The sequence below is a fragment of the Theropithecus gelada genome, chromosome 12 (assembly GCF_003255815.1).
Source record: "Theropithecus gelada isolate Dixy chromosome 12, Tgel_1.0, whole genome shotgun sequence".
Taxonomy (NCBI): Eukaryota; Metazoa; Chordata; class Mammalia; order Primates; family Cercopithecidae; genus Theropithecus; species Theropithecus gelada.
In genome coordinates, this window is record NC_037680.1 from 59,522,320 (window position 1) to 59,537,642 (window position 15,323).

Consider the following 15,323-nt stretch of genomic DNA (forward strand, 5'->3'; position numbering starts at 1 on the left):
TCCATTTTGTTTTATGAAGTTAGCCTGATACCCAAAACAGGCAAAGAAAGAATACAGCCAATATCACTCTTGAATATAGATGCAGAAGTCCTTAACAGAATATTAGAAAAAAGAATTCAGCTCTTCCTTCCTGTAGGAGACAGCTTTTTAAAATACTCAGCTATTTGTAAAAAGAATGACGTACCATGACCAAGTGGATTATGTCAGAGACGCAAGGTTGTCTCAACTATTGAAAATCAATCAGTATAATCAATCATATTAACAGGGAAAATAAGAAAAATCACATAATCATGTAAATTAATACCAAAAAAACATTTGACAAGCTTCAACACCAATTCATCACTCTCAAAAAAATTGGAGAGGAAACTATCTCAACTTGATAAAAAGCATTTACAAGAAACCTCTATAGCTGGGGATGGTGGCTCACGCCTACAATCCCAGCACTTTGGGAGGTAGAGACAGGTGGATCACCTAAGGTCAGGAGTTTGAGACCAGCCTGGCCAAAATGGTGAAACCACGTCTCTACCGAAAATACAAAAATTAGCCAGGCAAGGTGGCATGCACATGTAGTCCCAGCTACTCGGGAGGCTGAGGCAGGAGAATCTCTTGAACCTGGAAGTTGGAGGTTTCAGTGAGCCAAGATCACACCACTGTACTCCAACCTGGGTAACAGAGCAGGATTCTGTCTCAAAAAATAAAATAAAATAGCCGGGCACGGTGGCTCATGCCTGTAATCCCAGCAATTTGGGAGGCCAAGGCAGGTGGATCATGAGGTCAGGAGTTTGAGAACAGCCTGGCCAACAATGGTGAAACCCCGTCTCTACTAAAAATACAAAAAATTAGCCAGGCGTGGTGGTGGGTGCCTGTAATACCAGCTACTTGGGAGGCTGAGGCAGGAGAATCGCTTGAATCCAGGACATGGAGGTTGCAGTGAGCCGAGACTGCGCCACTGCACTCCAGCATGGGCAACAGAGTGATTCTCTGTCTCAAAAAATAAACAAATAAAAGTAAAAAATAAAATAAAATAAACCTTATATATAATATTATATTTAATGGTGAAAGACTAAATGCTTTTCTCCTAAGATCAGGAACAAAGCAAAGATGTGTGTTCTCACTGCTCTTCTTCAACATATTGCTGCAACTCCTAGCCAGTGTAATAAATCAAAACCAGGAAATAAAAGGCAACAGATCAGATAGGAAGAAATAAAAGAGTTCCTTTTGCAGACTGCATGGTTGTTTACATAAAAAATTCAAAAGAATTTACAAAAAAACTGAATACAATTGTACTTCCACATGCTAGCAACAAACACGATCACTAAGATTAAAAATACAATACGATTTACGTTCACTCAAAAAAAAAAAAAAGTGAAGAGGCCGAGCGCAGTGGCTCAGGCCTGCAATCTCAGCACTTTTGGAGGCCAAGGCAGGCAGATTACCTGAGATCAGGAGTTCGAGACCAGCCTGGACAACATGGTGAAACCCCATTTCTACTAAAAATACAAAAATTAACCAGGAATGGTGGTGGGTGCCTGTAATCCCAGCTACTTGGATGGCTGAGGCAGGAGAATCGCTTGAACCTGGGAAGCGGAGGTTGCAGTGAGCCAAGATTGTGCCATTGTACTCCAGCCAGAGTGAGACTCCATCTCAAAAAAAAATTTTTAAAGTGAAGAAATATTTAGGTGTAAATTTAATATAACATGTACAGGACTTATATGCCAAAAGCTATAGCATGCTAATGAAGAAATAAAAAGAGATCTAAATAAATGTAGAAAATTGTTAATGTATTGAAAAATTAAGCATAGTAAAGATATCAGTTGATCCCAAATTGATACACAGGTTTAATCAAATTCCTATGAAAACCTCAGCAAGACTTTTTACAGATATAGACAAGATTATTCTGAAATGTATACAGAAAGGCAAGAAACAAAAATAGCTGCAACAATTTTGAAAAAGGAGAATAAAGTAATCCGATTTCAAGACTGGTTATATAGCTACAGTAATCAAGACTGTGTAGTATTGGCAGAGAGATAAACACTTAGATCAATGGAACAGAACAAAAAAATCCAGAAGTAGACCCACATAAATATGTTCAAGTGATCTTTGACTAAGGTGCGAAAGCAATTTGATGAAGGAAAGATAGCCTTTTTAACAAATGATGCTGGAGCAATTGGACATCTGTATTTCCATAGGCAAAAAAAAGAAAAAAGAAAGAAATTCTATGTAATCTCATACCTTCAACAAAAATTAACTCAAAAATGGAGCATAGACTTAAATGGAAAACTAAAAAATTTTTAGGAGAAAATCAAAGAAAATCACTGGGCTCCAGGGCTAGTCAAAATGTCCTTAGACTTGACACCAAACTTGTGATCCACAAAAGCAAAAATTTATAAATTGGATCTCATCAAAATTAAAAACTTTGCTATTTGAAAGACCTTGTTAAGAAGATGAAAAATGGAAGAATATATTTGCGAACCATGTATTTGACAAAAGATTAGCATCTAGAATATATTTAAACATTTCTCAAAGTTCAACAGTCAGAAAAAAAATCAACCCAATTAGGAAATGGACAAAATGTATCAAGAGACACTTTACTGAAGAGGATACACAGATGACAAATAAGCACATAATAAAATGTTCAACATCATAGCTACCAGGAAAGTGCAAGTTAAAACCACAATGAGATATCACTACATACCCACCAGAATGGCTAAGAGATAATGACCCACCAAATGTTGGCAAGGAAATAGAGAAATAGAATCACTTATATGTTATTGGTGGAAATGTAAAAGGGTACAGCTACTCTGGAAAAGATTTTGGCAGTTTTTGAAAAAGCTAAATACACAACTACTGTGTGACCCAGCAACTATACACCTGGGCATTTTCCCCAGAGAAATGATTATGTATATTAATACAAAAACTTTTACATGAATGTTTATAGACACTTTATTTGTTATAGGCAGAACTGGAAACAACGCAGATGTTCTTCAGTGGGTGAATGGCTGTCTAAAGTGTGATGCATCCATGCCATGAAATACCACTCAGTAATAAAGAGGAACAAACTAATGATATGCACATCAAGCCAGATGAATCTACAAAGAATTATGCTGAGTAAAAAAGTCAATCCCCAAAATGTTACATACTGTAATTTTCCACTACTATAACATTCTTGACATGACAAAATTATAGAAATGGAGGACAGAATAGTGATTGTCAGGAATTAAGGAAATCGTGGCAGGAGAGGGAAGTTGGTGGGGTTATGAAAGGGCCACATGATAATAATAATGTCCTTTAACTTGATGTATCACTGTTCAATATCCTGGTTATGACATTATACTTTAGTTGTGCAAGATGTGCATTAGGAGAAACTGGGTAAAGCGCACATGAGATTTCTCTGCATTAGTTTTTACAACTGCTGGTGAATCTATAAATATCTCAAAAAATTTTAAAGTTTTAAAAAGGCTTAATGAAAAAAACCCAATTCCTTGACTTCATGGAGCTTATAATCTAGTTGGGAGGGGAGATACGGATTATTTTTTAAAGTACAGAAGTGTGTAACTCAAACAGTAACCTCATCTAGTTATGAGGGAAGGCTTTCCTGACTTTTGAGTGACATTTACCATCAGTTATAAAAGATAGGCGTTGACTAAGTGAGGGAGAGTGGGTTGTTGCAGGTCTTCCAGAACTGAGGGAAGAGAATACGTAAGACCCAGGGTTGGGAAGGAGCATGACACATTGGAGTGATGGAAAGAGGGCCGAATGGCTGAAGCAGTGAACCAGAAGCAATAAGGTGGTGTCAGATGAGGCTGGACTGTTAGGCTAAATCAAGCAGGGGATTGTAGGCAGCTCTAGGATTTTGGCCTTTTAAACAGTGAAAGACACTGAGAAGTTATGAGATAAGATCTGGCTCTGTCGCCCAGGCTGGAGTGCAGTGGCATGATCAGGCTCACTGCAGCCTCAACTTCCCGGGCTCTCCTGCCTTAGCCACCCAAGCAGCTGGGACTACCTGTAGCAATCCCATTTGAGCCTCCCAAAGTGTTAGGATTAGAGGTGTGACTCACTGCACCCAGCAAAATGGAGAAGTTTTAAGCAGGAGAGAAACTTGTGCAGAATATTACTTTGAAAAGATCAGTCTGACTGCACTATGGAGAGTGGATTAGGGAGGGAAAGCAAGTTCATTAAGGAAACTAGGGTCCAGGTCTCAAGTGATGAAACCAGGATTTTGCTAAAGCAGTAAAAATGGAAAAAAAAAAAATGGATGCATTAAAATGGTATTTAGGAGGTAGAGTTCACAGGACTTGGCATTGGATTGGTGTTGGAAAGAGGTTTTCAAGACCATCCATGGTCTTGATGGTGGTAGTGCCATTCCCTGAGATAAACATTCAAGTTTTACACAAAAGACCATGGGTTTGGCTTTTTAAATTTGATTTTGAAGTACTTTTGAGATATCCAAGTCAAATAGATATGTCAAATAGGTAATTGGGTACATAAATTTGTACCACACAGAATGATCTGGGCTGGCGGTATGAATTGAGAGACATTATAGGCAATGTGCATGGATGACAACATATAAGGAAAGAGTGTAGGGCAAGACCAGATCATAAGATAAAGCCTTGGGGGACAATTTTATTATTATTATTCCTATTTTTCTAGAGACAGGGTCTTGCTATGTTGCCCAGGCTGGTCTCAAACTCCTGGGTTCAAGCGATCTTCCTGCCTTAGCCTCCCAAAGTGTTAGAATTATAGGTGTGAGTCACTGCACCTGGCTATGAGAACAATTTTTAGTGGCTAGGTAGAGGAGGATGAGTCAAGAAAAGACACGGTCATATGATTAGAGGGGTAAGCCGGAACCCAAGAGTACATTGCCAGAGAAACTGAAGGCTTCAGAGAGAGTGTTCAAGAACTCATGCTGAGAAGTTACAAAAGGTTAGAACGGAAAATGTATTGAATTTAGCCTCATGGTGGTTGTATTAGTCTGTTCTTGCTTTGCTATAAACAAATACTGAAGACTGGGTAATTTATAAGAAAAGATGTTTAATTGGCTCATAGTTCTGCAGGCTGTGTAGGAAGTATAGTGGTATTTGCTTCTGGGAAGGCCCCAGGAAGCTTTTTACTCATAGTGGAAGGCAGAACAGGAACAGGTGCTTCACATGGTGAAAGCAGGAACCAGAGAGTGAGGCAGGACATGCCACACACTTTTAAACAACCATATCTCGTGAGAACTCACTATCTCAAAGACAGTACCAGGAGGGATAATGCTAAACCATTCATGAGAAATCCATCCCCACGATCCAATCACTTCCCATCAGACCCCACCTCCAATACCGTGGATTACATTTCAGTATAAGATTTGGGTGGGGACACAGATCCAAAACATATCAGATGGTCTTTGGTGACTTTGGAAAGACTTGTTTGGCAGATTAATGGGGGAAGAAGCCAAATTAGTTTATCAAAGGCTATGTCATATGCTGATGACAGATAAGGCCATTAGGCTAAAATTCAGTTGTTGAATATATTATATATGTGTCACTGGGTAAATAAGTCAATGTATTACATGAGGTAGGTAAAATTATTCACACTATTCGGATTTTTAAAACTGAGTCTTAGAGATGTTAATGTCACATAACTATTAAGTATTTAAAGTCAAGATTTGCACCTGTACTCAACAACATGCTGATTCTCTAAACAACGGCATTATCAAGCAAGGAAAGATTCATGTTTTCCTTTTTTTGTTTTTTGTAGAGATAGGGTCTCACTCAATCACCCAGGATGGAGTGCAGTGCTGTGATCATAGCTCACTGCAGCCTCAAACTTCCTGGGCTCAAGCTATCTTCCTACCTTAGCCTCCCAAGTAGCTGGGACTACAGCCATGCATCACCATGCCTGGCAAAATTTTTAATTTTTATTTCTTGGGTCCCCCTAAGTTGCCCTGGCTGATCTCAAACTCCTGGCCTGAAGTGATCCTTTTGCCTCAGCCTTCTGAGTGGCTAAGATTACAGGCTGGGGCCACCATGCCCAGTGTTTTTCTTTTTTTTTTTTCCTTCTCATTTTTCACATAAGCTGAGATGGAATGAATGACTTTTGAACACTCTAGAATTTAGGCTCATGGCTTTTCTGGTTTAATATATACCCCTAGCCATCATCCCTCCTCTCTTTCTGCCCTCCCTACCCTAGCAAATTATTTCAAGGCAAATCCCAGACATAGCTCTTCCTAAAATCTATAGCGTTTTTTATTCAAAGTTGTCAATTTTGCCTGCTATAAATTTCTACTTTTAAACATCTGATCAAACTACCTGATAGTTCAAATAGAAGAGCAGGAAATAAAATTACACCTGAAAGTTATGTAAGTTTTAGTTTTTCACTTCCTACAGGTGAAAGGAATCATTTAATTGATTTAACGACAACAGTTGAATGAAGTACACTGATGTTTCTTTTGAAGTTTAGCTACTTCCTGTCTGCCAGTTGTTTATTATAATAAAATGATCATAAAAACTTCATATATTTTCACATGTAACATTTTATTTTTAACTTTATAAAGACGTGGCTTTGGTCATGATTGTTTATAGAGGTCAGATAACGCAAATAACAACGAGCGAATTTGTACTTTTTTTTTTTGAGACAGAGTTTCGCTCTTGTTGCCCAGACTGGAGTACAATTGCGTGATCTTGGCTCACTGCAACCTCCACCTGCTGGGTTCAAGCGATTCTCTTGCCTCAGCCTCCGAGTAGCTGGGATTACAGGCGCCTGCCACCGTACCCAGCTAGTTTTTGTACTTTTTTAGTAGAAACGGGCTTTCATGTTGTCTGGGCTGGTCTCAAACTCCTAACCTCAGGTGATCCACCCACTTCGGCCTCCCAAATTTCTGGGATTACAGGCATGAGCCACTGTGCCCGGCCAAATTTGTATTTTTTAAAGATGATGTCTGATTCTTTTAAAGGTGATTTGTTTGAAGATGAGTTCTCACTGTGTGGCCCAGATTGAGTTTAAACTCCTGAGCTCAAGCAATCCTCCTGCTTCAGCCTCCCAAAGTGCTGGGATCACAGGCATGAGTCACCATGCCCAGCCAGATCTCTACATCGTAAACATCACAAAGGGCCTTTGGAGATCACTTGTCCTTGGTACCCATGAAGTCATGGTTCCTCTGTGTGCTTTATATGACATCACTAAGTGAATGGTAGCCCATGCTACACCAGGTGCTGAAGGCTGAGATGGTGACAGTATGAGTGATAAGATGTTCTCTCCCCTTGCTCTTTCTGAAGATGACAAACTCCATCTTTTTTCTGAAGTCTTACTAAAGGTGGAAATCTTTTTTCTTCCCTTCATTTAAAAAACGTATTTGTTTTTGTTTTATAGAATAGACTGAGAGTGGGCTTTTAAGATTAAGAAGTTGATTTTATATTTATATACAAACACTGCATAGTTAGACATTTATAAGTAGGTTGATGAATATTCAGTATATGATAGATACACAAGCAGTTTGGGTGTGAATATATTAAACTTATTGAAAAAATTTTTAATGTGAGATTTTACATATTTCTGACTTTTTCAAAATTTGAGTTTAGAAGAAAGTTGAAATACAGCCCAGAGCAAATTTTCAGGTTGAGCTCTCTGTAGCCCTAGGTACTCCAAACCAAGTGTTTCAAGAGTCACTTGGAGTTGTGATAGTTGGCAGTTTAGGGGGCAAGAACCCTTGTACTCTATCTGTTCCTCCCCTCGCAACTGGGCAGTTGTATTTATTAAGCATCTGCACCATCCTTTGTTGAAGAAAGGGCTCCCCACCTAAGTTTGATAATCAATGGTCTACAAAAATAGCACTTTGATGAAATCTGATGTCCTGGGAGGGAGGAATTCAGAACAGAAATAGGAAACAGGTTCCATTTGACAGTTTATATAATATGTTCAGAATAGAAGGTAGAGAAACAAGTATTGTAATCAAGATAATATTCATGTACAGAGGAATATAGTGAACCTGCAATATTTCTAAAATTTCAGTTTAACAATAAAAAATGTACAAATGTTTCTCATTCAAGGTAATCCACATTTTGAAGATCTCATTTTACACAAAAAAGAGTAATTAGAACTATAAATAGGTCTTTATTTTATAATAAGCACTAATATAATTAATGTGCAGTTATGATTTTTAAAATTGGCAAACATGCAAAATTGCATTAAATAAGTTATGTCAGATAATTATCCTTTGTTTAATGTTTATTTACAGCTTGTAATTAATGTTTAATCAGTTTGTTATCGGTGGTGGGAATCCGAGTTACACAGCATCAGAATATGTTATCAGCGGCAAATCCATACGGGTCTGCAACAACAATTCTTGTGTCCTCAGGAAAGAATCTGACTAATACGGGTCTGCAACAACAATTCTTGTGTCCTCAGGAAAGAATCCGACTAAGGGGTGTAAGGCAGGAGAAGAGATCAAGGCAAATTTTAGAGTGGGAGTGAAGGTTTATTGAAAAACTTTAGAGGAGGAATGAAAAGAAAGTAAAGTACACTTGGAAGAGGGCCAAGTGGCCATCTTAGAGGACAAGTGCCCCATTTGACCTTGGACGTAGGGTTTTACATGTTGGCATACTTCCGGCATCTTGCGTCCCTTTTCCCTTGATTCTTTCCTTGGAGAGGGAGGCCTGTTAGCACTTTGGAGGTGAGCGTGCGCAGTGTGTTTACTGGAGTTGTACGCATGCTCACCAGAGGTGTTCTTCCCTTACCAGCTGAATGTCCTTACGAGGTCATGTACCAGTTAAACTCCTCGATTTTGCCTCTTAATATGCATGCCTGAGCCCACTCTCCCATCTCCTTAGATCTTATCCGGAAGCTGCTGATCACCAGTTTTAGGTGTTTCTATCTGTTGGGAAACTGCCTTTTCCTGGCACTGGCTGCAACCAATTATTTCAGAGAGACAGTTTAACAACCGCTTGACATTCCCGGTTGGGGTAGGGGTCACCATCTCTTGCTCTGTTTATGCCTAAATAGCTACATACTGTAACCATTCATTTTTCAAGATACATTTAATTGAAAAGTAATGGAAATACAAAATAGGAAAAGTTATGTTCCCTGGCCTCAAGAAAATCCATCTAGTGGGGCTGAAAAGAAAACTTACAAGTATCTTACAGCAAAGTGAGGTGAAGAGAGAAGATGATTCAGAGTTGGCATGGCTAGGGCAGGTTTCATGACAGAAAGAGACTCGAGCTGCTACTTGAAAGAAACACAAGACTTTGCAAATTGGGGTGGAAAGCTAAGGGATGCTAGTCTGAAGGTTGATGTGAGCAAGAAATACAATGTGAGGAGCTGTTCACAAGAGAATGAGGGTTTCCAACAGGGAATAACGAGATAATTGATTGGAGCAAATTTTAGGATGAGGAGGTGAAGGAAATTTTCTTTTTTGGGGGGGCCAGGGAACAGGGTCCTGCTCTGTGGCCTAGGCTGGAGTTCAGTAGCAGGATCATGGCTCACTGCAGCATGGAACTCCTGGGCTCAAGTGATCCTCCCGCCTCAGCCTCCTGAGTAGCTGGGACTACAAGGTACATGCCACCACACCCTGGGATTTTACTTTTGAAACCAAGGTTCTCAGTTATCCCAAGGTGAAAGTAGGGTAACAATGTGTATTGCCTTTAGGGGTTCCTATGGAAGTCTCTCAAAGAGATGCTTCTACCCTCCCACCATGAGATATTTTGATTTTTTCCTCCTTTGCTGTCCAGGTGACAATGTATATGGTATAATAAAGGATGTTACTAGATGACATGTGCTGCACACCTGAGCCTTGTGGAGGCTGAAGAAAAGGAGGCTTCTGTAGAAAATAGGAACTCAGTGAGTGTTTTCAGACAGCTGGGTAATGTGTATGAAGAAAAAACTTTGGGCCAGGCGCAGTGGCTCATGCCTGTAATTCCAACACTTTGGGAGGCCAAAGCTGGAGGATCACTTGAGGTCAGGAGTTTGAGACCAGCCTGGCCAACATGGCAAAACCCTATCTCTATTAAAAATGCAAAAATTAGCCTGGCATGGTGGTGTGCGCCTGTAATCTCAGCTACTCAGGAGCCTGAGGCAGGAGAATTGCTTGAACACAGGAGGCAGATGTTGCAGTAACCTGAGATCGCTTCACTGCACTCCAGCCTGGATGGCAGAATGAGAGTCCGTCTCAAAAAACAACAACAACAAAAAGAAAGTTTTGGCTACTGGTGTGTTAGGTGGGAGAAACTGAAGGCAGGGAGATGTGAAGAGTTGACTGCAATTGTATAGGAATTGAAGAGGCAGAAAGAATATCTGAATGTTTGATGGTAGAGAAGGTGAATGTCATAAAAACCGAAGTGGAGCAGACACTGTACTAAGAATAACCACCTTTCAAAGCAGGTATTGTTTCTATTTTACAAACAATAAAATCTAGAAATCAAATACAAATCCAAGTATATGGGTTTTAGTGAGAGAGTTGGGCTCTGAATTGAGGTCCGTCTGACTCTAAATTCCGCTAACACACTATAAATTTAATTTTGAGTTTCTAAGAGATGAACAGAAAAAGGGACAAAAGATGAGCTTGCTTTTGAGGTTTGATGTATGGGTAGGTTGTCCAGCAAGCATCTGGAAAAGTGGCATTTGACTTTAGAGATGTTGGGCATAGATTATTAACAATTATTTGAACAGGGTGACAATGATAAGGATTCCAAGGAAGACCACTAAGAGTTGAAAAAGAAAGGAGAGAGCAAAGGCTTGAACAACAATAATATTCCCAGGTTAGAAAAAAATGGGATCAATTATTGAAAAACCAGAAAAGGAGTAAAGTTATGAGAAATAGGAAGTGTAGCATCACCAAAAATAAAGAAAACACTTGTACTTAGGAAGAGATTGTCAAAGCTGTTGGATACTGCAGATGTCAAGGAGGCAGGTCTAATTTGCCAATTAGGAAAAAAAAAATAGTTGGGGTCAGTAGTTTTATTTCAGAAGAGCATTACACAGGAGCCAATCTGTAATTAATTAAAAATCAAAATAGTAAAGATAGGGAAACAGATAATTTACTAAAATCTATAGACATTTCTTTTGAGATCATGAAAAAATGAAATGAGAGAGAAATTAGCACATGGTAGGTAGGTGGAAGAGCAAGGCCTAGGGAGGGTTTCAATACTGGGCTTCTTTATAGCTTGGTAAGGAAAAGAGCCCATCGAAAGGGTAAAATATTGAAATGCAGGTAAAGAAAGGAAAATAAATTTATTAATGGAAAAAAGTTTTTAATTAAAAAAATAAAGAAAATAGGGCGGGGTACAGTGGCTCATGCCTGTAATCCCAGCTCTTTGGGAGGGCGAGGCGAGTGGATCATGAGGTCAGGAGATCGAGACCATCCTGGCCAACATGGTGAAACCCTGTCTCTACCAAAATTAAAAAAAAAAAAAAAAATTAGTCGGGTGTGGTGGCAGGTGCCTGTAGTCCCAGCTACTCTGGAGGCTGAGGCAGGGGAATCGCTTGAACCCAGGAGGTGGAGGTTGCAGTGAGCTGAGATTGCAACACTGCACTACAGCCTGGTGACAGAGCAAGACTACATCTCAATAAATAAATAAATAAATAAACAAACAAACAAATAAACAAAATAGCAGTAACACCTGTAATCAACCACAAAAATTGTATAAAATAAGTTAAAGGCCATTCCTCCAATTTACAAACCTTTTACTACTTTATTTCTACTGTTAATAGTTTGGTGCAAATCTTTTTCTTTTTCTGAGACAGAGTCTCGCTCTGTCACCATGCTGGAGTACAGTGGCACGGTCTTGGCTCACTGCAACCTCCACCTCCTGGGTTCAAGCGATTCTCCTGCTTCAGCCTCCCAAGCAGCTGGGATTACAGGCACGCATCACCATGCCTGGCTAATTTTTGTATTTTTAGTGGAGATGGGGTTTCACCATGTTGGCCAGGCTGGTCTTGAACTCCTGATCTTGTGATCTGCCCGTCTTGGCCTCCCAAAGTGCTAGGATTACAGGTGTGAGCCACAGAGCCTGGCCAGTGCAAATCTTTTTCAACATCTTCCTTTATTCAAAGAAGCATCACTCTTTTCTCTCTCTCTCTCTCTTTCTCTGTATCTGTTCCTAAATAAACCTGTTATTAAATAAAAATAAAATGGTGCCACATATGTATGCATATATATGTTTTCAAATTACTTTTTTTCATTGTATCTATCACAGAGATCTTTCTAGGTTAATATTTACACTCATATCAAATCCATCTAATTTATTTTAGCTGGTGTATAGTGTTCTTTTGCTTGGCTAGATCATAATTTTTATAGAAATTTCTTTTTTAAAAATTTATTTTTTATTTTGTAGCGAAGTGGGTTCTTACTATGTCTCAAACTCCTGGGCTCAAGCGATCCACCCCTCAGCCTCCCAAAGTGCTGGGATTGCAGGTGTGAGCCACCACATCTAGCCTCAATGTGTGTAGAAATTTCTTCATTGATGAACCTTTCTTGGTAGCTTAATTCTAAAAAGTGGATTGCTCCGTGTTGTGGGCTATCTAGTCCCCAAAGATATCCATACACTAAGCTTTAGAACCTGTGAATGTTACCTTATATGGCAAAAGATATTTTGAAGATGTGATTATTAACTTAATCACCTCTACTGGATATTGAAATAGTAAGATTATCCTGGATCACCTGGGCGAGTCCTAAATGTAATCACAAGGCTATGTGATGGCAGAAGCTGAACAAAGCAGTGTCAGACAGACCAAAGATGCTTCATCTTTGGCTTTGAAAAGGCAGGAAGGTGACAAAAGCTAGGAAATATAAGTAGCTTCTAGAAGCTTGAAAAAGCAAGGTAATAGATTCTCCCCTGGAGCCTCCAGAAGAAAATAGTCCTTCTTATTGATTTTAGCCCCATAATACTCATTTTGGATTTCTGGCCTCCAGAATTATAAGAGATACATTTGTGCTGATTTAGGTTACCGAGCCTGTGGTACTCCAATATGACTTTATCTGAACTTTATTACATCTGCAAAGACCCAATTTCCAAATAAGGTCATATTCATAAGTATGAGGGTTAGGACATGAACATAAATTTTTGGGGGACACAATTCAATTCACACACCCATTTTCAAAAAGTCAATTCGATCTGTGAGTGGTTTTAAAATTTGATTTCTGGGAACCTACCATTTAATTCTGGAATTGTTACTGCCTCATTCCAAAGACAAAATTCTTACTGGATTTGAGATTTTGGAAGTCGTAGAAGAAATAGCTGAGCATGGGTGGATATTTTGGAAATAATCCTCATGGTATGGAGCTGAGAACACCCCAGTTATACATATGTAGCACATTATTGTATAAAGTTAGTAACTGAGCAAAACTAAACAACATATTTTTACACACACATATGCAGAATATGTATATGTGATCTACGTGTGACTATGCCCTAAAGAAAAGCAGCAAAGTGAGGGGAGATGGATGGCAGGGATGGCACAGGCAGGAACACGAAAGATTCCGCGGTGTGGAGGGTTCGTGGGTGCGTATAATTATCCTCCATTATCTACATGTGTACTTATGCGTTCGTTAGCTATATTTTTGTATGTATTAATATGCAACAAAACATCGTATGAGTTATGCTTTAATGTAAAATTGTCTACATAACACAAAATTTAAAAGAAATGGCATACAGATAGTAGAAAACATATTTTGAGAAAAAAGCGTCATGCACTAAGTCCAGAAATTTACATTGGAAAGAGGCACCAATTGTTTTCATCAAGCTGACTTTCCCAGGTGTTACTCGGAAAAGCTGACCGGTGATAGGGCACTGGGTCAACTCACGCTAATTATGAAACCGTGAGTAAAATAATCTGTGCTTCTATGTAACTCAAGTGCCAACAAATCAGGAAGCTCACAGAGGGACGAAAAGCATTCCCAGAACCACACGCTGGTTCGCCACCTTCCCGGTGGAAAAACCCTTTTTTCGGAAATTCCTAGCGCAAAAACTTTGCCCTATTCCAAAATGGCTCCGGCGCCCACAACTTAAGCACAGCGCAGGTCCGGAAGTTACGCAACCCCAAGAGATAGCACGCCCTTACCCGTAGGGAGCGTTTCCGCCATTTTTGAAAATTGTTAAGGTCCTGGTTTTAAGTGTAGTTGCCGACGCAATGGCAGCCTTTGCCGTGGAACCTCAGGGGCCCGCGTTAGGTGAGTGAAATATTGCTTTTCCTTGTTGGCACTGCCATCCCTGCTTTGGGCCTGGAGGCGGGCAAGACTGAAGGGCAGTCGTCAGGCTCTCGTCTGCTGGTTTCAGTCGCGGAGAGGGAACCATTGGGTGCCCCCAAGTTCCTAGTCAGTCCCCTACTCAACGCATCGCCTCCATACTGCTGCAGAGGTGGCGCCGGGAAGCTGTGGGCCTGGGAGGGTGAAGGAAAGGCCGTCGGACGGTGACTGAGCTGTGTTTGTGCCCCCACACGCCAGCTACGCCAGACTGGCCCATACCTTAACCTCCTTCTAATACCCGAGACGCGCTGCTAGTTGCTGGATTCCCCGGTTCCCCGGAAGCCTCCCTGGGAGGAACTGACCGCGGTACACGTGGGTGGGCGGTGCCCTGAAGTGTGTGGGTGCAGTCCACTGCTTCTTGATCACCTGTGCTTCTAGTTCCTGTTTTGACTCCTCCTCTCTCCCGGGCTTTGCAAAAGGAATCTTGTTATTAATGGAAGCTTGAATCGTGCAACGTTTAATCAACCAGGTGGTTGGTAATCATTGAGATATTGGCCTTAATAGCAAGCTAGGAGTTCGCACGATATTTCCCGCCTTTATTTGGGGAAAGTGACTCTTAAGTATTGTAGGAGGTATTTTTCTCTAATAGATCACGATCTGAATTTTTTAAAGATTCACTCCCATTATTTATTGCGGAGCCTCATTGAAATATGTCGTATTTGAAAAAAATCTACCAATGTAACAGCACGCGGATTCCTTTTTTTTTTTTTCCTGCTGAGTTTTGCGACTTGTGAGAACCGTCGAAAATTTTAGAACGGAAAATAAACCGTCTTACTGTCATAGAGACTTACCTGAAAGTTAGGTTATAACTTTCTGAGCTTGGAAAAGAGAGCAAGTGTGATATATATATATAGTAGAAAGAGTCTTTTTAGATTTGAAGGGTATATAATGCTTGCCATGTTTGGTGTAAAATAAGTTCCTTTTGAGAATAGAGTAACTTGAACTGCTTTAGTATGTCATAAAAAACCTAAATGCATAATGTCAATAATGCAGATACTGTGCATTAAAATTTATGTACAAATGTCGTCTTGGTATTTATTTTTAATATATTTTAGAGATCAGAAAACTCTTCATTTCCAGTTCCAAATTTTTCTATTGAACAAAAACA

The 15,323-nt window shown here is 39.8% G+C and overlaps 1 protein-coding gene across 2 annotated transcripts in view; it reads left to right on the forward strand.

Moving 5' to 3' along the window:
• The first annotated feature begins 7,161 nt into the window (after nucleotides 1-7,161).
• NUP35 (nucleoporin 35) overlaps nucleotides 7,162-15,323 on the forward strand; it is a 44,096-nt gene continuing 35,934 nt past the window's right edge. The window contains exons 1-2 of one of the 2 annotated variants that reach the window (XM_025405515.1): nucleotides 7,162-7,294; nucleotides 9,705-9,813. Coding sequence is in view for 1 of the 2 variants with exons in the window: in XM_025405514.1 (XP_025261299.1) it covers nucleotides 14,101-14,140 (40 nt within the window). In the remaining variant the exon portion in view is untranslated. Of the gene's footprint in view, nucleotides 7,295-9,704; nucleotides 9,814-14,001; nucleotides 14,141-15,323 lie in introns of those variants that run through there. The other variant, XM_025405514.1, reaches the window with a different exon arrangement.